Below are 23424 nucleotides of genomic sequence, written 5' to 3' on the forward strand. Positions count from 1 at the left end.
GTACGCGAGGCAGGCTTTGTACGGGCTCCCTGGCAAGAAGGTTAGTTCCTGCTCTTCCTTAGCCGTTTCCTGTAACCGTACTGTGTTGTGAGACGGAGAAAGCCATGTGTGTCGATGCAAAGGTAAATTTAGCGCCCCGAATTATTACCGTGAGCCGATGGGCAGCTGATCCGATGCTTATTTCCCGGAGTTTAACCGAAAAATGGACGCAGACTAACTGAAAGAGTATCGCGGCCTAACCCGTGTCAGAACGTTGACGGGTAATGGTTATTGTGGCACGTTGCTTTGCTTTGGTTGGGTTTGTTGATGAGATTGAAGGAGTCGGCTTGACTTGATGGTCACTCGTAATTGGACCAGAAGCCATTTAACTTCTCCAGACATACAAAAAAGGCGGGTTATCGGATGATTATGTGGGGTATATCCATACACACAATGGCAATAGGCATATCTTAGCGGTAGATGCTAATGCTAGCCGAGTGTTTTTGTGAGGCAGACTGCAATGTGAGTTGATGAGAGCATCCCACCTCTCCATCACTGCTTCCTCGCCTTTATTTAATGTCAACCACTCCGATTTGCTCTTCTCCTTTTTGGAGTTGATTATAACTATTGTAGATCCATAGAATTAAAAAAGGCGCTTATAAGTCAACATATGCGGAATATTGGCAATTCAAAACATGGGACGACCAACAATTATGTTTTTGATGGCTTTTTTTAACGTCTCCACAGTGTTTAATATTATAAACACCACTGTTTACATATAGGAATAAAAATTACAATGCCTTGGTTTTTTTGTTGAAACAAAATAGAAATACAATTTGAACCCTTCGTTCAATAGTAAACTGGGAATGAATTGACATTCAATTTTTGGTGCCGTTTACAGGCAAATCAATGTTAACTATGTACGGTAAATTATTTTTTTCTTGTAATTTTTGTATATGTTTACATTTAATGAACTGGATTTATGCACTTTGGGATGTATGTATTTTGTGACCACGGCTACATCAAATAAAGCAACCTTTAGTGGTGCTTTAGCCTCATTTATTGAGATGTTTTTGGGGTAAAATATGTGAAACAGTCAAACCCAGGAGGTTAATAGGTCAAAGGCAGGCTAGGACAAGTGTTATCTCATCTCATTTTCTAAACCGCTTTATCCTCATTAAGGTCGCAGGGGGTGCTGGAGCACATTCCAGCTGACTCCGGGCCAGAGGCAGGGAACACCCTGATTTGGTGGCCAGCTGATCGCAGGGCACAAGGAGACAGACAACCATGTACACTCACACCCATACCTAGTGGCAATTTACAGTGTCCAATCAGCCTATCGTGCTTTTTTTTGGAATGTGTAAGGAAACCCACGCAGACCTGGAACATGCAAACTCCACACAGGTGGACGTGACCTGGATTTGAACCCAGGACCACCAGAGCTGTGAGGCCGACGCGCTAAACACTCGCCCCAGCGGGCCACAACTGTTATTAATGCTTAATAATTAGGCATGTTATTTTTCATTGAATGCTAATAATCCGGCGTAAGAGAGCAAATGCTATAGATAAGTGATGTCTGTCTCTCTCTCTTTTTTTAGCTGTTTCCTTGGAAATTTTGATAAACTGGATGAGTACAATTTAGCTTTCATCTCGGATCGTCTCTCACATTGTGCCCATCTCCCTGTGTGGAGGGGGCAAGATGGCAGACCCTATAATGGACCTCTTTGAGGACACACCTTTGTTTAACCTGGATGCCCTTCCGGATGACTCCTTCAGTCAGAGTACATCAGACCCGGTGGAAGAGGCTCTCAAACTGGCTTTAGGTCAGGCAGAAGCACCAGTTGAGCCAGAGCCAACACCTGATCTTCCAGTCAATACTGGCCTTTGTGTTCCTGCCGTAGCCTCCGTTGTGCCTGAGCCAACCTCTGTTCCAGTTCCTACACAGCAGCCGGTGGCGGCTGCTCAGAGTGTTTGTTTAGCTGCCGTTTCTACTCTAGCCCAAGCTCCATCTACTGTTGATACTGTACCTCAAGTTCAAGCCCATGTCACAGTACCCATTACAAGCAACACCAATGTGGTCACCAGTAGCGCTGTCCTGCTTAACTCAACCCAATGTGTTACCAGCTCCCCAGTGACCTCCGTTGCTGCCCAGCAGCTCGCTCAGATTGCTCAACAGCTCACTCCTCAGCAGCTATCTGCCATCACTCAGCAAGCAGGAGGGAAAATTGTCATTCTCAAAGGTCCACAAGGACAAGCTCAGGTTCTGCAGACCGTTTCGGGAACCACTGGCCAAACGGGTGGCAAGGTCATTCGTTTGCTGTCCAGCTCACCCCTTAAACCAGGCACACCTATACTACAAGGAGGAGCAGTCTTGAATCAAATGACCACAGGGCAAGCTCAAGTAAAGGTCAGTGCCACGGGTGTGCAGAGGCTGCTGCACTCCCCCAATGGACCCGTCAAGCAGTTGGTGCTTACTTCCATGCCCCAGCAAGGACAGCAAGTTCAAGTGCAGATTCCAGCGCAAACACAAATGTCCCAAGTGCAAGTCCAGCCCCAGAGCCAGCCCGCTCAGATACAAATCCAAGCTCCAAACCAGGTGCAACTACAACCAGCCATGCAGCCCCAAACCCCAGTAAGTGCCTTATCCAGTTGCATTCTCAAATAATGCTCCAATTGGTTTACACTCTGGGTGTAAACTTGTGTGTTTGGCCTATTTGCTCATTGTCACAATGAGGGAAATTCATTCTTTTTCCTTTTTTGTTCCTCTAGGGGAGTGAAGCAAAGCGAATCACTCTGGTGCTCCAGCAGCCATCACAGGCGACTGCTGCCACATCAATGGGTCAAACTGTTATTGCCCAACCACAGGTCACCCAAGTCCAAACTGGCCAAGGAGGTCAACAACAGGTCCAAGCTCCGGCTAGACTGGTACTGGGACAGTTGCCTGGCGGTAAACTGGTTATCCAAGGAAGTCAGCTCGCAGCTTTGACCCAAGCCCGGGCTGCAGGCCAGGCAGGAGGGCAGCCCAAAGTTCTTACCATCCAACTGCAGGTGCAACAGCAACCAAACCAGCAAGGGGGAGTTAAGGTGAGAACTGTCCTCAGTCCTTTATTCATAATGGAAAAGTACTAGAATCTGTGATATACCTCACCCACAAAATTCTAAATAATCCAAATAGCATATATTCTCCCCAGTGCCAACATGCATCCCAACAAATGTAACAATGTTAGTCATACCCTGAAATATTTTTACAAAGTACAAAAAGAGTAATTCTGTTAAGACACCGCTAGCCCCAAAAACAAAATGGGATAATCATACTCGAATTGGAAAAAACAACAACATTGGTATTATAAGTATGATTACTAGAAAAATATTTAGGCAGGGATAGATAAATGAATTATCTCAAAGAAGATGCAGGTAGTTATAGAAAGATGGAAAGTAGTAAAATTAGCACAATGATACTTCAGTAACAAATACAGTTAATATTTTTTTAACATAATAAAGCTGCACTGTACAAAGTTTGCAGGCAAACCTAAAATATTTTTCAGCTACAGTTCAAGTGTTGCACATTTAGCGATATATTTGCATGGCAAGAGGACCAACAAAACTTGTCATATCAATAACATATTTTTATTCATTATGAGGCCAATCATCAAGAAATTGTCTGAAAATTACACATTTGTTTATTCTCTGGCCAGCTAATAAGTGTGATGACCCCGCAACTCATATTCTCTTAATATAGCCTAACAGACACAAATTTTGCTAACTATATCTCTTGTGTTTGTATAATTTCAGTACCAGTTAGTGTCAGCAGCCGGTGGCACTGGCAGCCCGCAGGTGTTGCAGATTTCTCAAGGCCAGGGGGGGCAAAGAGTTGCAGTCCCTCTCAAAATGCTTCTGCAGCCACAGGTAATATTTTTTTCTCCACCCTGTGGCTAGGTATTTTTTTGGTTGACAGGAACAATAATTAGCGCTCTTCTCAAACAGACTAGCTCAGCATCTACAGGCACTGGTGCTGTCTCAGTGGTAAAGGTTGTCAACACATCGGCAGCAAGCCCTTCCGGTACATCCACAATGGCGTCACAGGCTATCCGCATCACCAAAGCTCCTGGCGACTCTAATTCCGTGCGACGGGTAGAGATTTTGTGCAAGCAGGAGAAAGCAAACCGTATTGTGGCCGAAGCAATCGCGAGAGCGAAAGCACGTGGCGAAAAGAACTTGCCCCGAGTACTCAATCAGGATGAACTTCCATCTACACAGATCTCTCCAGAAATTGGAGGGACTGTGACCGTGGTGACTTCTACAAAGAAAAAGTCAAGCGGGGGCGGTAATAAGAAAAGAAGTCCAGTGGTTGCAGGGACACTATCTAAAAGTGTAGGAGGATTTGACAAAAAAGGCAGAACCAAGCCACCAGGAATGACAATTGTTGATACTGGAGGTACCACCATTCCTGCTCCTGGCATTAAGAGCAAAAGCAAAACCAAGACAAAGTAAGGAATCAATGTTCAAAAAACTGTTTCTTACACACTAGATGAAACATTGCACCACAGTTGCTGATGTGCTGTTGTTTCCCGGTTTCTCCTTCCTCAGCACAATTACACTTGTGGGGGCAAAAAAAAGAAAAAGGAATCCATCCTCTGAACATTCAGATGGAGAGTTGAGTCCTGCCTCACCTGCAGCGCTGGATGAAGACTTTATCATGGTAAGATGACTTGTTCACTAGTGATGGGTGAAATGAACAAAGACTCCAAAGTGTGGGTCGATTAGTAGAGACGTAAAGCGAAGCGCGGCTCAGTGACATAAGCAATTACCTTTCAACCTTTTCCAGCCACCATATACCGTGACTGATTCAGCAAATGTTTTTTTCAGTTTGGGTTAGACCATCTGCGAGTTGATCCAGAAATGGCGCAGCGGAACACTGTAGTACACTACTATGAGTTTCTGGGTTTCTTATTAGAAGTTTTATCCAAAATGCCATCCATTTTGTGCTTATTAATAAGACTTACCAGTGCTGCGTACTGCGTACTACTACTTCCTTTAGAACAGGGGTGGCCAACCCGCGGCTCCCGAGCCGCATGCGGCTCTTTGCCCGGTTTCATGCGGCTCTTACGTCCATATCAAAGTTTGTATTTGTGTTTTATTTTTATTTGCGTGTGCGCTTCGCTTGAGTTCAATACGGTATTTTCGTCCAATGCGCATGTGCTCGGGATGAAAATACCTCAAAGTTTCCCAGTAGGAGCAAGGTCATTTAAGTAAACGTTTTTAACAGAGTGGGAGAGCTCCCGTGAACCAGAAGCGACAATGAACAGCGTCGCGCACACAAAAAGTATCCCAAAGATCGAGCGTCGGCTGAAAAAGCCACACCCCCTGCGAGGCAGACCAAGGCGAGAGTGCTCAGCCGGGAGCAGCCAATAGGAGAATGAGGCGTACACCACGTGGTGGGCGCGCTACCTAAAAGCCATTCATAATAAATGACAGCTCACAAGGAGCGAATGTTGCGCAAAAATAGGCTCTGATTTTATGCCAGAAGTCCCACTAAGTAACATGCATAGCAAAAGAAAAACGCTATTGTAAATTATTATATTTTTGTTTGTGGACTTGGTTGAACTGAGAGTTTGTCTGTGTGAGACAGTGCACACAATGTTCATTGTTGATAATGACTGGCCTGTGCTGTTAGTGCTGTAGGAGTCAATTTATGTCATTACTATGCTGGTGTGTGACATTTACAATAAATCTGGCTGTATGTGTATGATGTGGCTCTTTGCGGTAACACAGTAAAAAATGTGGCTCTTTGCGGTACCACAGTAAAAAATGTGGCTCTTGGTCTCTGACTGGTTGGCCACCCCTGCTTTAGAACAACACCTGAATCAAATAATCTGGATCGATATCAAGCTTCCGGACAGCTTGCTGGTGATTTGATCGTTTGATTAAGGAGAGAGATATGGAAAACAGATTGGATAGGGGTTCTCGAGGCAAGCATAAGTTTAAGCACACAACTACGAACTGCGGTCAAAGAAACATGGAGAATCGTGTAAGAAAGCCAATGAGAGTCCAGTAAAGTAGTGAAATTGTCAAGCAAGAAGCAATGCATCCGCGACAATTTCAAAATAAAATAATGGATACAGGAAATGTATTAACATTTTCGTAACTTGGAACTTGTTTTCGTATCTTGAGGCACTCATTTGCATCTTACAAGGTTTCGTAACCTGAAATTTATGTACCCTGAAAATTTTGTATCTAGAGGCTTTTGTGAGTAGAGGTTTAACTTTACATGAAAATATATACCAGTCAGCTGGTGTCTGTATCTCCGAATGTTCGCTAATCGGATGTTCATAAGTTGAGTCTATACTGTCTTATCTTAATATATATCAGTATTTTGTTTAAAGGGTCAAAGTTTTTTTTGTTGAAATTCTATAATGTGTGTTACTGAATGTGTTTTAATTAGCTCTTCATGCACAATGATTGAAACCCCAACAGTTACTTGAGGCATTTGTTTGATTTAATAACAAACGTGTATATTTCCTCCTTCCAGAAGAGACGCTCTAATCGGGTGGTTAACAGGAAAAAGTACACAGAAGACCTGGATATTAAGATAACGGATGATGAAGACGAGCAGGAGGATGTTGATGTGATGACAACTACGGCGGCTGTGGCTTCCATCAGTGCAGCACCCCCTGTTGCACATGTGCACCAGGAAATTGACTTGCATGGTGACGGGCTACCAGGCATGCAGTTCTTTGTGGTGGGTTGAGCATTGACATTTTTTGCAAGATTGGAGAAGAAGCACAAGCTTTAAAATATTATTGCTGCTTTAAAAACTTTTACTCTTCGCTTGACTACTATAGTTCGCAAAAGCTAGTTAACTGTTAAGACCCCCGATGACATACATGATGGTGATCACAAAAATAACAATGTCAACTAAACAACCACTGTTTTGTTGATCATTCACTTTTACAAAGTCAGTATGGCCCCAATGTAAATATTGGTAACAAGGTTTTAAATTAGATTTTAGATGGTTGTTTGCCATAAGTTTTTCAAAATGCAAGGTGTGGCGCAGTTCAAAAACCAATATTGTTTTATTATTATTATATGTTAAGTTGTATTTATTTTGCCCACATTGCTCAACTCTAGTGTACCGTATTTTATCCTTATACGTTTATATCATGTTCCATTTTCTTTTGAAGGAAAACCCAAGTGAAGAAGACGCGGCTGTTGTAGATAAAGTCCTTTCAATGCGCTTAACCAAGAAAGAAGTATGTTTCTACGTATTTTCTCTTATTCACATGCATTTAAAATTAACTACTAAAATATATGAAGCACATTTACAAAAATACTTTTTACTTCTAGATATCCCCAGGCCAGTACACCAATGTTGAAGAATTCTTCGTGAAATACAAGAACTAGTAAGTTATACAGTCTTGAATAGTAAAATGCAGCCTTTATTTGAGGCTTGAGTCAATAAAACAATGCAGCACAATACAAACAACTTTGCATTATTGTCCCCAGTTCATACATGCACTGTGAATGGGCGAGCATGGGCCAGCTGGAAAAAGACAAGCGAATCCAACAAAAAATCAAAAGGTTCAAGACCAAACATGCACAAATGAGGCATTTTTTCCATGAGGTAAGGGTAGAAACGTTTTGTTGTTGTTGTTATATCTTGTCTACCCATCTCATTGCATTTAAATGATGCTGCTTTATCTTGCATTGTTACTCTTCAGGAGGAGGAGCTCTTTAATCCAGACTATGTGGAAGTAGATAGGATCCTTGATGTGTCGCACAGTTTAGACAAAGACAATGGCGAGGTAGAGGAAACTAAAATTAATACTACCATAATATTCTGAACAAAAGAAAGTAACAATTCAAAAACTATACTAACTTTGACACTCTTTTCTGTTCACCTAGCCTGTGATTTACTACTTGATCAAGTGGTGCTCTCTGCCTTATGAAGATGCAACCTGGGAGCTGAATGAGGACGTAGATGAGGGCAAAGTTGAAGACTTCAAAAAAATACTAAATCGACAACCTCGTCTTAAGAGAATGGTAATGATTTACATTCTCGGTAGCAACAGCTTTTGAACTGGTTTTGTATTTTGACTTCAACTAATGATAAAGTAAGAACAGAATGCATTAATTTACCTCTTAATTCCAGTCATTACTTGAGGATTTAAAAAAAAAAGTAAATTTAAAATTGAAACACTGCAATTTTTTTTTTCTCTGTGCTTGCTGTAGACACGTCCTCAGGCTGGCTCATGGAAGAAGTTGGAGGAGACAAGAGAGTACAATAATGGCAACACCCTTAGAGAGTACCAACTAGAAGGTGTTAACTGGCTGCTTTTTAACTGGTACAACAGGTATGTATTACACCCGTTCACATGAATCATCCCAATAAAAAAAAAAACTCATTAAATTATTAACTGGCCATGTTGACGTTGTTGTTATAAGATTATCTTCTAAGTCCTATTTGAACGACAGTCATTAACAATTCATATTTTAAATGTAATTCCATGAGGGCCATACCCAGAATTTAAAAGCACAGTGGTACCTTGAGATACGAGCTTAATTTGGTCCGGGACTGAGCTCGTATGTCAATATTCTCGTAACTCGAACGAATGTTTCTCATTGAAATGAACTAAAAACAAATTGATTTGTTCCAACCCTCTGAAAAAATACCAAAAACAGGATATTGGATTGGAAATAAATGTTTTATTTCTTCTAATTTGCCATCTAATAACAAAGTAACACATAACTAGTGGTTTAATATTAATAAAATGTGTTTAACAGAGCTAAAATTAGACAGATTCCGGGGAGGGTAGAAAGAGAGGGACATAGAGGGTGTGTGGGTTTTCTCCCGGTACTCCGGTTTCCTCCCACATTCTAAAAACATGCATGGTAGACTGATTGGACGCTCTAAATTACCCATGTCTACTTGTACCCTCCAAACCTAGTGAGGATAAAAGCACTTAAGAAAATGAGATGACTAACACATTAGTACTCCCTCCTAAAACCCTGAATACCCAGGTGAAAATTTTGAATAGGTGCGGCTTACACGCGAGAAATTGTAAAATTTAACGATTTTAATGCAATTTTAAGGGTGCGGCTTATATGCGAGAATATACCATGCTCCCATTGCAGCCCAGACCTATGCAATCATCCTTCAGAAAGATTATACTGAATTTATTTTCTAGAGTTTGGGAAGGAAATTTGCATATATCCTCCAACTATTTTCTTTTTCTGATCCCCTTGTATCTCAGGCAAAACTGTATCCTGGCAGATGAAATGGGCTTAGGAAAGACGATCCAGTCCATAACTCTGCTTTCAGAGATTTATGCTACTGGCATTCAGGGACCCTTCTTAGTTATTGCTCCCCTTTCCACTATCACCAACTGGGAGAGGGAATTTTCCACATGGACCGACATGAATGCTATCGTCTACCATGGCAGCCTGGCAAGCAGGCAGATGATCCAACAATATGAGATGTATTGCAAAGACGACAAGGTAAACTTGATAGCAATTGATTGAGTGAAAACCCAACATTTCTCATTGTTGTTACCATTTGGTGGACAGGAACATTTAATCCCAGGCGCATACAAATTTGATGCCTTGATCACAACTTTTGAAATGATATTGTCTGACTGCCCCGAGTTGAGGGAGATATCATGGCGTTGTGTCATCATTGATGAAGCCCATCGCCTCAAGAATCGTAACTGCAAGTTGTTGGACAGCTTGAAAATGTTGGAACTGGTTAGTTGACCCAAGTAGAATATTATGCAGTATTGACAGAGTAGCTTCTTTGATTCTAGGGTCACTTTAATAATTTTGTCCATAGGAACACAAGGTACTTTTGACTGGCACTCCTCTGCAGAATACTGTGGAAGAACTCTTCAGCTTGCTTCATTTCCTGGAACCTACTCAGTTTCCTTCTGAAATCGAATTCCTTAGGGAATTTGGTGACCTCAAAACAGAGGAACAGGTGCTCATTTATTTGTCATCACCTCAGCATTTATACATGTTGCATTGTTTACCTTTTAGATTATAATCGTAATGTATGAAATCTAACATTAACTTAATATTCTTGATTCTTTGCCAAATTTGACCCTGAGTAAGTAAGGTCTATTTTCTCTTTTGACTCTTCAGGTTCAGAAGCTCCAGGCTATATTGAAGCCGATGATGTTGCGAAGGCTCAAAGAGGATGTTGAGAAAAATCTCGCACCCAAACAGGAGACTATCATTGAAGTTAGTGAAATGTTTTTCATGTATTCTCACTATGACAATTCCATATGATCAAAATAACAATTTGCAACATCCATAGTAAGCTTTTCTCCAAAATTTTTGTTGCATTTTTTTTTGTTTTGTTCAAAAAGTATTTTCTTTCTCTCAAGGTTGAGTTGACGGATGTTCAAAAGAAGTACTATCGGGCTATCCTGGAGAGAAACTTCAGTTTTCTCAGTTTAGGGGCAAACAGTAACAGCAATGTCCCTAACCTGCTTAACACAATGATGGAGCTGCGGAAGTGCTGCAATCATCCTTACCTCATCAATGGTATGACATCTCCCTCCATAGTCTTTTATGCAAATACACTTGATTTGAGTTGACCTTTTGATTTTGTTTTGATAACAAAATAGGAATTGCAATTGATTTTTTTTCTTTTTCTAGTTATTTATGCTCTAAGAACCTTAGTACATTTAAAAACTAATAACTTTACATTATTTATGTTCATTTTAGGATAAAACTTGCACAATCTCTTTTGACACAACATTGTGTGTATTAATCTTTCTATTGTGTTTTCTTTTAAAAACGTAATATTTTTTGATGCTGATGCCTTGTCTCTCTTACCCAGGTGCGGAGGAGAAGATTGTAGCAGAGCTACGTCAGGTGTATGACCCTCTGGCACCTGACTTCCATTTGCAAGCCCTAATTCGGTCTGCTGGAAAGCTTGTCTTACTAGATAAATTGCTGCCACGTTTAAAGGCTGGTGGTCATAAAGTTCTCATCTTTTCACAAATGGTGCGCTGCTTAGATATTCTGGAGGATTACCTCATCAACAAGAGGTTGGCTATTTTGCATTTATTTCCTTTTATTGATTCCATATGTGTCTCTTTCTAATTTTTATTTATTTATGCCATTTTATAGATACCTTTATGAGCGAATTGATGGAAGAGTGCGTGGCAATTTACGACAAGCTGCCATCGATCGCTTTAGCAAGCCTGACTCGGACCGTTTTGTCTTTCTGCTGTGTACTCGGGCTGGCGGCTTAGGTATTAATCTCACTGCTGCTGACACATGTGTCATATTTGACTCAGACTGGAACCCTCAGAATGACCTGCAGGTATATATTCAACACTGTACTGTTCAGTTAACGATGTCCTGTAATCTACTTTGACCTCCCAGCATTAAAACAGTTTTCTTTTTGTATTTTTAACTCCCTCAGGCACAAGCTCGATGTCATCGTATTGGTCAGTCAAAGGCAGTTAAGGTCTATCGTTTGATTACAAGAAATTCATACGAGAGGGAGATGCTGGATAAAGCAAGTCTAAAGCTGGGTCTTGACCGTGCCGTCTTGCAAAGTATGAGTGGCAACAAAGACAGTAATGTTAATGGGGTAAGGAGAAAGAAAGATTCCCTAGTAGTCACATAAAATCTATACTGCGGGTTCCCACGGGCTCTTAAATAGTCTTAAAAGGGGGACCGACAACACCTCGTATAAATTACCTTCAAGTGAAAGACACTCGCTCCAAGTTTTCACATTTGTAACTGTCAGATTTGTTCAATCTCTGCTAATGGAGAAATATTTTTTACTTTTTCACAGTATGCTTAATTTGACTTTTCTCCCCCTCATATTTTATGTTAAAATCCCCAAACAAAACATGTTTTTTACTTGATAGTCCAGAAAAAAATCCAGAAAACTTGATATTATATAATATCTTGGTGTAAAAGTGGAGAAAAAATGTAAAATTAAGAAAATATTGCCATGAGATGGCCACTTATTGTGCACGCAGACATTTTGTACTGTTGTAGCCAATCAAATGCAAGGTTTAGTAATACACGGTCCTGTTCACTTCTCCTACGAGACTTATGAGTGTTTATTCTAAGGTATAACGGACATTACACACTGGCTGCGTTAAAAAAAAGTCTTACATTTCTCTTGATGAGCACTGTTTATCAAAGCTTAATCCATAAAAATGTTTTTGTTAATTTCAAAGATCCAGCAGTTTTCAAAAAAGGAGATCGAGGACTTACTGAGGAAAGGGGCTTATGCTGCCATCATGGACGAGAACGATGAGGGTAGTCGCTTTTGTGAGGAGGACATTGACCAGATCCTTCAGAGACGAGCCACCACCATTACCATTGAGAGCGAGGGCAAGGGTTCCACCTTCTCAAAGGCCAGCTTTGTGGCATCGGAGAACCGTAATGATATTGCCCTTGATGATCCGGAATTCTGGGAGAAGTGGGCCAAGAAAGCCGACATAGACATGGACACTATCAACCGAAAGGTTATTTGCACTGCTTGTGCATGCATATTTCTCTCCGATTTTGCAGAATAAAGCTAAATTAATTTCTCTTCCTTAGAACACACTCGTCATTGACACCCCCAGAGTGCGAAAGCAAACCCGTCAGTATTCCACGTTGCGAGGAGAAGGTGCAGAATTATCAGATGCAGACAGTGATGAAGAGTACCCACCTGTGAATTCAAGACACTCTCGTTCTTCCCGACGTGCCGATCGTCACAGTGGAGTGGGCTATGGTCGCACTGACTGTTTTCGGGTGGAAAAACACCTGCTTGTTTATGGGTATGTAAAATTGCATATTAAATGAGTTTTCTAATGTTTAAAAGTGGTATGAAATACTCCACGAAGTGATTTTAAAATGATAAACTCAATTTTTTAACACATCCATCCTAAAAAAAAGTGACAGAAAAGGCTTAATAAGGACTTTAGGTCTTTATTGGTCTTTCTTTCGCAGCTGCTTTGGCCCCACCCACAAAAATATTTTTAAATATGTGACACCCAGCATTTTTGCAGTCTACTCGCATGTTATCCATTGGGCCAGATCTATGCTGTGATTAGGAAAGTCCAGGATTATTTGTAATGTGAAAAATAACTTCAGTCTTTGTCCAATTTTACAGTTGGGGCCGCTGGAAGGATATCCTCTCGCATGCTCGATGTAAGCGGCGGCTGAGTGAGCGTGATGTGGAAACAATATGCCGTGTCATCTTGGTATTTTGTCTTCTTCACTATCGTGGAGATGAAAACATTAAGAGTTTTATTTGGGAACTCATCACGCCACCAGAGAACGGACGTGAACCCCAAACCTTGCTTAACCACTCCGGTAGGACAATTGTCAAGGCTTCAATTTATATGGAATTTAATATAGTCAACCTTTCTTTGGCAATTACAACCTCTCCTGGGCAGTAAAATATGTTTTACACTATTCTTACTTTCTCCTTAGGGCTTTCCATCCCTGTCCCCAGAGGCAGAAAGGGTAAGAGGGTCAAAGCTCAGAGCACATTTGATGTGCAGAAGGTGGAGTGGATTCGGAAGTTCAACCCAGACACGCTGCTTCTTGATGACAGTTATCGTAAACACCTCAAACACCAGTGCAACAAGTTAGTAGAGTGTAAAAACCTGTTTTTCAGATTTGTGTTTACTATACTGCCATGTGTTTATAACACCTCTTATCACCTAGGGTGTTGCTGAGGGTGCGTATGCTATATTATCTGAAACAAGAAGTGATCGGTGAACATGCCGAGTCTGTCCTGAAAGGAGCTGACATAAGGTATCCTTCATAGATATTTGCGAATGTTACCAATCTTAGATTTAGCTTCTTTTTTTTAATCTACGCGAGATAAACAATTGACTAAAAGATGTTTAATTTCAGAGATGTTGATATCTGGATGCCAGAAATGGAGCAGCAAGAGGTCCCTGCAGGATGGTGGGATGGTGAGGCAGACCGCTCGCTATTGGCTGGAGTGTTTAAACACGGTAAGACCAATTTAGAGAACAGTGAGGCTTTCCTCCAGCCTTTCAGTTGTTTATAGCCAGGTTCAGCAAAAGATGGAGCTGGCTGTCTGACCGTCTCTCTGTTAACCAGGCTATGAGATGTATACGACCATGCGTGCTGACCCCCGTCTGTGTTTTCTGGAGAGAGCGGGCCGCCCAGATGACAAAGCTATTGATGCTGAGCAACACACTGCTGATGGCGAGCTAGGGGATGAGTGAGTCATGCAGATACTTTACTACCTGTTTAAAATTGCATTCACACAAAAATAAACAAGTCAGTAATGGCTTAGTTGTGCCTTAACTGAATGATAATCAATTTAACTCATACACAATGTCTATAAAATAGGGACACACACTTTGCTGTATGTGTTCAATATGTTAGTGTTTTCTATTTTATTGGACATTTATCTTCTTGGGTCCATTAAAGCTTATTTTCCAATAGCTATGTGCAGCATGGTGCATGACAATCGGGGGGGAGGGTGTACTTTCAAAATACTCACATTTGATTGGTTAAAATAGTTCTGGCATTAAACGAAACTCTTACAACAGCTGTTTTGCCTGCATCCAAAACATATTGGATTACATTAGAAAAATTTAATTCTGTCGCTTATGCATTGTCAAGGTTCTATCTTTAAGTTGCTGTTATGTCCTTGTATCCAACCATTGTTTTTTGCAGTGGTACCTCCTTTCCGGGACTGAGTTCGTATGTCGATTTACTCGTAACTCAACTCAACGTTTTCCATAGGAATGAACTAAAAACAAATAAAAAACAGGATATTGGATTGGGAAAACTTTTTTATTTGTTCTAATTCACCATCTATTAACAAAGTAACATCTAGTTTAACAAAAAACTCATCTCAAATTACTCTTATGTCGGGGCACCACTATGTTGAGGTTCCATAGTATATTATTCCTCTGACTGGTGAAATCCATCTTAAGTTGCTATTCAACAGGTCAATTTAGAGCTCACATGTTTATCACTTGTGTTCTACAGAGGTGACTATGATAAATTCTCAGAAGACCCAGAATTCAAGCCTGCATCTAGACATCCCAAAGATTCCTATGACGAGGTCCAGCATAATGCTAATTATTTCATCTTCACTACTCTGAAATGTTTTTTGAAATACATCTAACACTCATATTAACTGTCCTGTTACGCAGTCCGATGGTTTGAAGATGGAGGATGACATTTCTGCCGGAGATAAAGCGATTCCACTGATTGCGGAAAATGTTTCAAACCAGAACCAAAGTGGAGGCAACTGGCCCTCTAGTTCATCACTTACCGCACGCTTACGGCGGTTGGTCACAGCTTACCAGCGTAGCTACAGACAGGAGCAACTAAAAATTGAAGCAGAGGCAAAGGGTGACCGCAGACGCAGAAGGTGTGAACAAGCTACCAAGCTTAAAGAGATAGCACGGCAAGAGCGACAGCAAAGGTATGCTGATTCATTGCGTTTATCTGAACGTTTGTTTTAAAGGACATTTGATTTTTTTTACTCGACTCCGAGTCAATTTCATGTTATTCAGTCTTCCAATTCAATTTGTGTTACTGCAGGTGGACACGTAGAGAGGAATGTGATTTCTACCGAGTGGTCTCAACTTTCGGTGTGGAAAGAATAAAAAAGGATCTGGGCCTTCTTGATGGCGAAGAACTAGATTATGAATGGACGCGATTCCGTACCTTTGCCCGCCTGGATAAGAAGACAGATGAAAGCCTAAGCCGATACTTCCGCGCTTTTTTAGCCATGTGCAGGAGAGTTTGCCACCTGCATCCAGGCCGGGATGAGGGTAAATACAGTACTGCTACATGACGATATCTAAATATCACATTGTACAAACAACATTCAACACAGTAATTATCAAAGCATGTCATTGGATTTTTGCAACTTCATTGAGCTGCTCTGTAATATATACCACGTTAGATAAAGGATCGCTATTTTATAAATCTGATAACCATTCCCCGCTATTTGCTATAAAATAAGAAGTTATTTTTTCTTAAATGGGACAAAACAATAGTCATTCTAAACTAATGGTTATTTAAACTAATATGATTGAGCCAACTCGTGTTCTCAAAGTCAGTTTTAAGCCTTAAAAAATACATTACAAAAACAGGCCAGTATATTTACAAAGGAATAAAACAAACATTCACTAGACGTCACCTCTTAATTTGAAAGTGGAAAAAGTCTCCCTAGAAATGATTTACCTTGAGACCTCGTTCATTATAGTTAATAGGTTCCAAGACCTGCTGCAATATTATGATTTTACTCCGGAAAGCTATACACTTCCCTCTGGTAGCCAATGAAATAATTTTCAATTGTGACTTGACTATTTTGGCCAAATTGTTTTAATTTTGCATTGACCAATTTTCTGAAGGTTGATCACAAACCTCTCGTCTTTTTTACTTTACACAGATGCGTCGGCCCTTCCCCAGACGGTGGCTCCCATCACGGAGGAGCGTGCTTCCCGCACACTTTATCGTATTAGCCTCCTCCGTCGCCTCCGCGAGCGAGTCTTAACACACCCTTCCTTGGAAGAGCGTCTGCCGCTTGCCCCCCACACCTCCGAGCTTCCCACCTGGTGGAGTGTCCCAGATCACGACCGTCAGCTGATGCTCGGGACGGCAGTGCATGGAGTCAGCCGCACCGAACTCTCGGTCTTTCCAGACCCGCAATTTACCTTCACCGCGGCCCGAGATGAGTTCATTCAGAACCAGCAATCACTGCCCCCGCCACAAATCGTCATGCACCTCAACCAGCCAAAGCCCATTACAGAAGTGTCTGGTGTGCAGGATGACGGACAGGAATTGGACATTAGTTTGCTTGGTGGTGAAATCAGCACGCACATGCAAAGTACACCTTTGGCTCTCCATAGTAGCAAGGCAAAAGTCCCAAGCTGGAGCTTCAAAAAGAACAAAAGCAAGGATGGAAGCAAAGGAGGTGAAGAGGGCGGTTCGGATTCTGATTCCGATTCGGAGTCAGGGTCTTCATCCTCGGATCGATCTGGCAGCAGCGATGAGAGCGGAGATAGTGATGAAGAAGTGGATGGAGGTACGTTGGCATTTGATGTCGAGATCGACTTACATTGGTTTTTCAGGGCTGAAATTGTGTGAAAAAACGAAGTATCAGTTCCAATCATTCTATCACAGAAAAATCTGAGTTGTAGAAATAACGGGAAACTCGAGAGAGCCATGACATTATGTTCTTACAGGTGTATGTAAACTTTTGACCACACCTGTATGTTATTTGTTAGGTTCATCTTGTGAATAAACCTAGTGTCTAGCAAAACGTAGACAGAAGGTGAATACAATTGCCTTTAATGACAAGACTGTCCTAGACAGGCAATCATCAGCTACAGAACCACCTTGTGCCAATCACCACAGCCTTCTCTCTCAGACTTCTGTCCAAGTCTTCTGCTAACCATTTGCTTATCACCAGCCTTTATTGTGGCACCAGAGGGCCACAAGGAAACAAATTAACATCAAATGCAGCAAGTCTTCAAATTCCAAATAATTTAAAGACAGTCATTCTAATCTATTTACTCCTGTGTGTGTGGTGTACGAAAAGAAATGTTAATTGTGCACAATTTACTCCAACATTATTGAATCTAAAGCTCAACTTTATTTGTATAGCGGCAAGGAAAGACAAGCTAAGGGAATACATTATATGCTTCATATCAGCCAATACTGAGATACATCAAATGTCCAAACATAGCCCCCAATAATCTATAATTTGACAAAAAATGTGAAATTCTTCAAAAACAAAGCAACATTCTAAGACTTTTCTATTTGCTACCTGAGCAGGTGTGAAGACATGTGATGAAGAGAATAGTTTACTTTCAATGCCCTTGTCTCAGGATGGTATTCCACCACCAGATCCTATCAGAGTTGAATGGCCCAAGGTGAGTGAGTCTTAATTTATTGAAATGGACATTTGGTTGATAAATAAATTTCCTGGAATTAAGAGTTAGAATTTTATATGAATTTTCAAAACTGCCACTATACTAAGTCAGTTCATTTTTTTATTTGAACACCCTGCTATTTTGCAAGTTTTCCCACTTAGAAAATCATGGTGTCCACTGTGAGAGAGAATCTAAGACGAAAAATCCAGAAATCATGATGTATGATTTTTTTATTTATTTATTTATTTTTTTATTGATTTATTTGTGTGATACAGCTACAAAGATGTATTTGAACACCTGAGAAAAAAACAATGTTAATATTTGCTGTAGTAGCCTTTGTTTTGCACATACTGCAGGGGGGATTTTGGCCCACTCCTCCACAGAGATCTTCTATAGATTGATTGATTTATTTGATATGGGACATCACATGTTAATGAACATGTATATGTAAATATGTAAGATTGTATACTCTGGCTAATTTCCATCTTTTAGTCCCATGTGTAGGTACAAGATAAACGATAACACACACTAGACACATACACTTTGTACAATTTTAGACAGCGTCGTGATAGCAATTTTGTTCAGCGAACAGCCAGGCTTTAAGTTGATTGGCGAAGAGGTTCAGAGACGGGAATTCACTTATGTTAATTGGTATCAAGGTCCAGGTATGTGCAGCACGGACAGAGAAGGTGCTTTGGCTGAAAGCACTCTTTTTTTAAGGGAACTACACAGTCACCTCTAGAGCCTGGCCTTGTTTATGTGTTGGAATTTTTTTTGGTACAAAATATTGCAGGGGAGGGGGGCGGGGGGGAGGTTTGATAGACTAAAGGGGCATCTGCATATTTAACAGTATTGTTCCAGTTCAGGCGTTTGTGTTTCTTTAATATTTGACAGTGGTGGCGTGTTTTTGGCTTTTTATGATTTCTGGATTTTTCTTTTTAGATTATCTCTCTGAGTGGACCTGCACCTACAATAAAAAATTTAGACCGCTCTATGATTTCTAAGTGGGAGAACTTGCAAAATAGCAAGGTGTTCAAATACTTGTTGAACTGACTGTATAACAGAACTTTTGTTTCCTCCTGTTGATTTGTCCATTTTAACTTATTGCCTCTCTTAAACACAGGACCGTGTGCTGATCAACCGTTTGGACAGTTTATGTACACTGGTGCTTACCGGTCAGTGGCCATCAGGCCGACGTTATGTGCCTGAGGTTCATGTCAACCAAAGCACCGAGTTGCAAGGAGATGAATTGAGCTATACTCGACTGGGCCGTAAACCTATCGGTGTGCCTGGAGTCGAAGGAGAGGATGGAGAATTCACCGTTAAACTCCTTAAGGTAAATTGTACACTGACTTAGTGTGTTGTGTATCACATTTTGGATGGGTCTTATTTAACTCAACTCCCTTTTGATTTTTGAAAAATAATATTTCTCAAGCTTTTTGTGTTCGGGAACATGTTCACTTTTGAGATTGCCTGAATGCCCCAAAATATTCATCTTTGTAGTTTATTTTATTATAGTTGAAAAGATGACCCAGTATCAAAATTAGTGGTGATAATCATCCAATTTCCAAACAAAATTTCTACGCTTTTGTGATTTATTTTTCAATGGAATAGACCTGTGGCAACGTCAACTGAAATAAGATCACCCACAAGCAAATCGAGGACAAGTGTTTGGTAAAATTGAATAAATGGTTCGGTAGTGAAAATACTTAGCTGGGTGGCAGGGGGATATCACAGATTTGATCAAATGAACTAATTATTAAGCCTTAGGTATGTAAACTACTTATAACTTCAATTTAGTTGTCCAATGTGTAGTCTTTGTCTACTTTTGTACCTGAAAAATCTGGTGGGATACTTTGCGGTTATACACACTTATATTTGCAATACGCTGATAATTTGCTGGTACAGTAATACCTTGAGATACGAGCCTAATGCGTTCCAGCTACGAGCTCGTATATCGATTTAGGGTTATTTTGCTTTTGTATTCCCTTCAAAATATACCCAAAATGATGCACACAAATGTCCTCTCAGTACCACTTGCCAACTTGCCCGGGAAGTAGTACTCCTCTCGTATTAGCGACCGGGGGGAAAAAAAAAACACTGAAAAAAATGCAACGCCCCGCCCAGTGCTCGTAGAGACATTACAGGGGGGAGTTGCGGGGAGAGAGACAGTGCCCATGATGTTCTTATGAGCAGCCTCTCACGTCCACTTTCTGCTCGTATATCAAAATTTGTCTCGTATCTCAAGATAAATATTTGCCCAAAATTTTACTCCTATCTCAAATTGCTCAAATGTTGGGGCACTTGTATGTTGAGGTATTTGGTGTTGATGACTCACAAGCTCTGTTTCTCTTTCACTCACTCACTCACTCACTCACTCAACCAGGAGGAGGGACTAAAGCTGACCTTCTCCAAACAGGCACTGATGCCTAATGGGTCAGGGGGTGAAAGCAGCCGTAAACGGCGCAAAGAGCTAGAGGTACAGTTATTATTTTGAAATATGCTTTTGAACCGAGAGGAAAACGTCTGGTGTGAGTAGCACACCACATTTTTCCTTTGCTGAGTTTGTTCTGTGCTGCAATGTTAAAGTTAACGGATCCAGACGGGCTCCTCGATCCACTGGATCGTAATCCCCGCCGCCGGGACCCTCCCACCTGGCTGAAAGAAAATCCTGATTATGAAGTGGAGGGAGACATGCTAGAGGTATAACTTTTTTCAATTTTTTTTTTCAACCTTTGGTTTCCTGCTTTTTCTGTTCAGACAAAGATCGAATGAGAAGCATTGAGTACTTGATCACATATCTGCTCATTTTTTCAGCTTCTTGTGAACAGGAGCAAACGGAAGAGGAGGAGGAGGGCAGATAAAGTTCTAACAGGCAATGAGAAGGTCAAACTTATTAACATGAGAACAGGAAAGAAGGTCAGACATACACTTTGCTTTGGCTTACCACACTTAGTTCAGAATTATTGATGTTTTCTAACTACAAATGTTTTGTTTTTCCAATTAAGGTTGGAACTGCATTTTGCCCGATGCTGCAAGACTTGAGGGAACATTTGGAGGAAAATGCAGATTTGGTTGTCGCGCCTGATTGGTCAGAAACAGTTCGAAACTCTGTACGTATGCAACATACTGTTTGTAGTTCACATGTTTATGCTGGTGCATGTTATTGAAAGATCACGCTTCTAAAGCCTGAATGATCTTTTATGCTTGTAGTTTATAAAGTCCATTTGACCTAGCCTTAGAAATGATTGGACACCTGAGCCATAGAAAAGATTGGACACCTGGTCCGTAGAAATGATTGGACACCTGGGCCGTAGAAATGATTGGACACCTGGGCCGTAGAAATGATTGGATACTTGGGCCGTAGAAATGATTGGACATTTGACAATATAACATAATGGCCTCTTCCAGGCATGAATGACATTTTTAGGGCAAAGCTTATTCCAAAGAAATACCAGCAATAAGCAAAATGTATTAATTCATGCCAGCACAATCAACAGTCAATAATTTAACTTATCAAAACTGCAGGCAAGTTAGTCCATTGTAAAAATTCTGGAAACCTATTAAACTTATTTTTTGATATATATAAAAATGTGACCAAGTTAATCATGTTAAAACCTTTTCTTCCATTATTAGTTGAGTTTATTACTTAACTGAAAAGCATTGAGTAGGTTTAAATGTGCTCTTTTAAAATAAGAGTTCACCTTGTTTTCTTTCAGGGTTTTTTGCCTGAGACGCTCCTCCACCGACTGGTGACTGAATACTCGGAAACCCCCAAGAAAAGTCGCCACCGCCATCACCATCATCACCACCACCACCATCACCATCATCACCAAAACCAACACCACCACACTCCAGAACCAGTGCCGGAAAATCCTTATCTTGAAGGAGTTGAAGAGGAGACTCTAGTCTCTGATGGAGCTTACATGATGGATGAGGACGACCTGGAGACCTCACAACACTTCCTTACCAGTCCAGACTTTGACGTTAAAATTGAGGCTGGTGACAGCCTTTCCCAGGGAGACTATGACAGCTCGGATCAGGAGGCCCTATTAGATGACGTTATCCTCACACAGAAGGATTCTGACTCATCATCAAGCTCAGAGGATTGACTTACTGCACAGTTTGTTTGACTTAGTCCCCATGTGCGAGTACATTGTTATCCCTCATTTATTTTTACCTTATGTATCAAATTCTAGTTGGAATTGTGTTGTTGCTTTTATGCATTACACATTTATTTGATCTTTTTTTGTTGTTGAAAAAGCAGGTTTGCACCTATGTTTTCTTTTTCACTAGTGGCAATTTCAATTTGTCTCTCCTCAGTCCTCCACTGTAGCTGCTGCAAATAGTAACAACAACAACAACAACAACGACAAAAATCATCCCTACATTATGGGCTGTTGCCTCCTCCCAAATCAAGGAGTTCCCATCACATTCCCAGCTGTGACCAAAAGGGGGCCTCCTGCTGTAGATACCCTTTTTCTTATCCCAGAACCTCAATTAGGGTCCTCAACCATGTCAACTGAATGCAAATACTGAGTGAATTGGTGCCTCACACTTTCCCAGTCGTGTGGGGTTCACATCACCAGAGTCCACACAAGACTGTAAAATGACATACAAGGGGATCTAATGTGTGTACTATAAGTGTTTTAACTGTATGAAAGAGGTGTGGAAAATTAGTTACTGAGACAGTAAATAAAGGATGGTCGTAGTGTTCTCATGTAGATCAGGTAAGTTGTGTCATATGGTGCAAAGGTGACAATGAGTTACTATTCTTGTTTTATGATCTGACTATCCTGTGACCTGAATTACAACAAACTACAGTGAAAGCAATCCTGTGTGTGTGTTATTGTCCCTTTCATGTTTGTTGGATAATACTTTCTTAAAACAATATGAAATAATGTGGGTCCAAATATGTAGTCTCTTTGCGCATGAAAAGCAACTGTTATCTATAATGATGTCATGATCGTTATGCAAAATGATTCGCTTTTATAATATCTCATCACAAGCCTTTTTCTTGAATGTGAGCAAAACTCATCTGTTTACATTACATGCAGTTCAGATTCCCACACGATTTTTAGGAAACTTATCGAATTATATCATTTTTGGCTATAATACATGACATGCAACGAACGTATAGTTATTTTCCGACAACTGACTACTGTGCTACAAAGAAACAAAAAAAACGGGTTTGTTCCCACAATATTTCCCAAAAATGTCAATTTTGGTGCCTGTTGTGTGTTTTGATTTCGCAGTAACATGCTGATGATAAGAGCAGGGACCTCTTATGTGTTAGAAAAGGCCCATAGGCTAGTATAATGGTAAATTATTTTATGAGGAAAATAAAACTTTTCTTTAACACAGAATATAGCAAACAATATTGTACACATTATGTCACACAAAACTGCAGTTGATGTGTTTAGGTTTTACTATACATATATTTTAAGTTTACATTTTTAAAAACAAATTTGTAATTGTATTAAATGCAATTACAGATTAAAATATGCTAAAAGAAAACTGGATATAAAAAACCTAAACTGGTTAATTGCCT

The 23424-nt window shown here is 40.6% G+C and overlaps 1 protein-coding gene across 1 annotated transcript; it reads left to right on the plus strand.

The window, feature by feature from the left end:
• The first annotated feature begins 23 nt into the window (after window positions 1-23).
• Window positions 24-22706, plus strand: chd8 (chromodomain helicase DNA binding protein 8). Its single transcript, XM_077723946.1, has 39 exons — window positions 24-122; window positions 1578-2611; window positions 2749-3063; window positions 3772-3885; window positions 3964-4466; window positions 4567-4678; window positions 6509-6718; window positions 7161-7229; window positions 7324-7379; window positions 7483-7600; window positions 7698-7781; window positions 7882-8019; window positions 8209-8330; window positions 9231-9474; window positions 9544-9720; window positions 9806-9949; window positions 10114-10212; window positions 10359-10518; window positions 10817-11027; window positions 11110-11305; window positions 11408-11578; window positions 12180-12470; window positions 12547-12767; window positions 13103-13305; window positions 13426-13582; window positions 13663-13752; window positions 13855-13958; window positions 14068-14191; window positions 14971-15046; window positions 15138-15412; window positions 15532-15764; window positions 16388-17023; window positions 17776-17873; window positions 18997-19209; window positions 20260-20352; window positions 20463-20576; window positions 20691-20792; window positions 20882-20986; window positions 21593-22706. Exons 2-39 carry the CDS (start codon window positions 1679-1681, stop codon window positions 21983-21985), a joined length of 7704 nt encoding a protein of 2567 aa, XP_077580072.1. The 5' UTR covers window positions 24-122; window positions 1578-1678; the 3' UTR covers window positions 21986-22706.
• Window positions 22707-23424: the final 718 nt, after the last annotated feature.

The sequence above is a fragment of the Stigmatopora nigra genome, chromosome 9, assembly GCF_051989575.1.
Source record: "Stigmatopora nigra isolate UIUO_SnigA chromosome 9, RoL_Snig_1.1, whole genome shotgun sequence".
NCBI classification, from domain to species: Eukaryota; Metazoa; Chordata; class Actinopteri; order Syngnathiformes; family Syngnathidae; genus Stigmatopora; species Stigmatopora nigra.

Coding starts and splice junctions, on each gene's coding strand:
- chd8 (XM_077723946.1), top strand. CDS start 1,679: ATGGCAGACCCTATAATGGACCTCTTTGAGGACACACCTTTGTTTAAC. Junction 15,047..15,137: donor CCAAAGATTCCTATGACGAG/GTCCAGCATAAT, acceptor CCTGTTACGCAG/TCCGATGGTTTGAAGATGGA. Junction 20,793..20,881: donor ACATGAGAACAGGAAAGAAG/GTCAGACATACA, acceptor TTTCCAATTAAG/GTTGGAACTGCATTTTGCCC.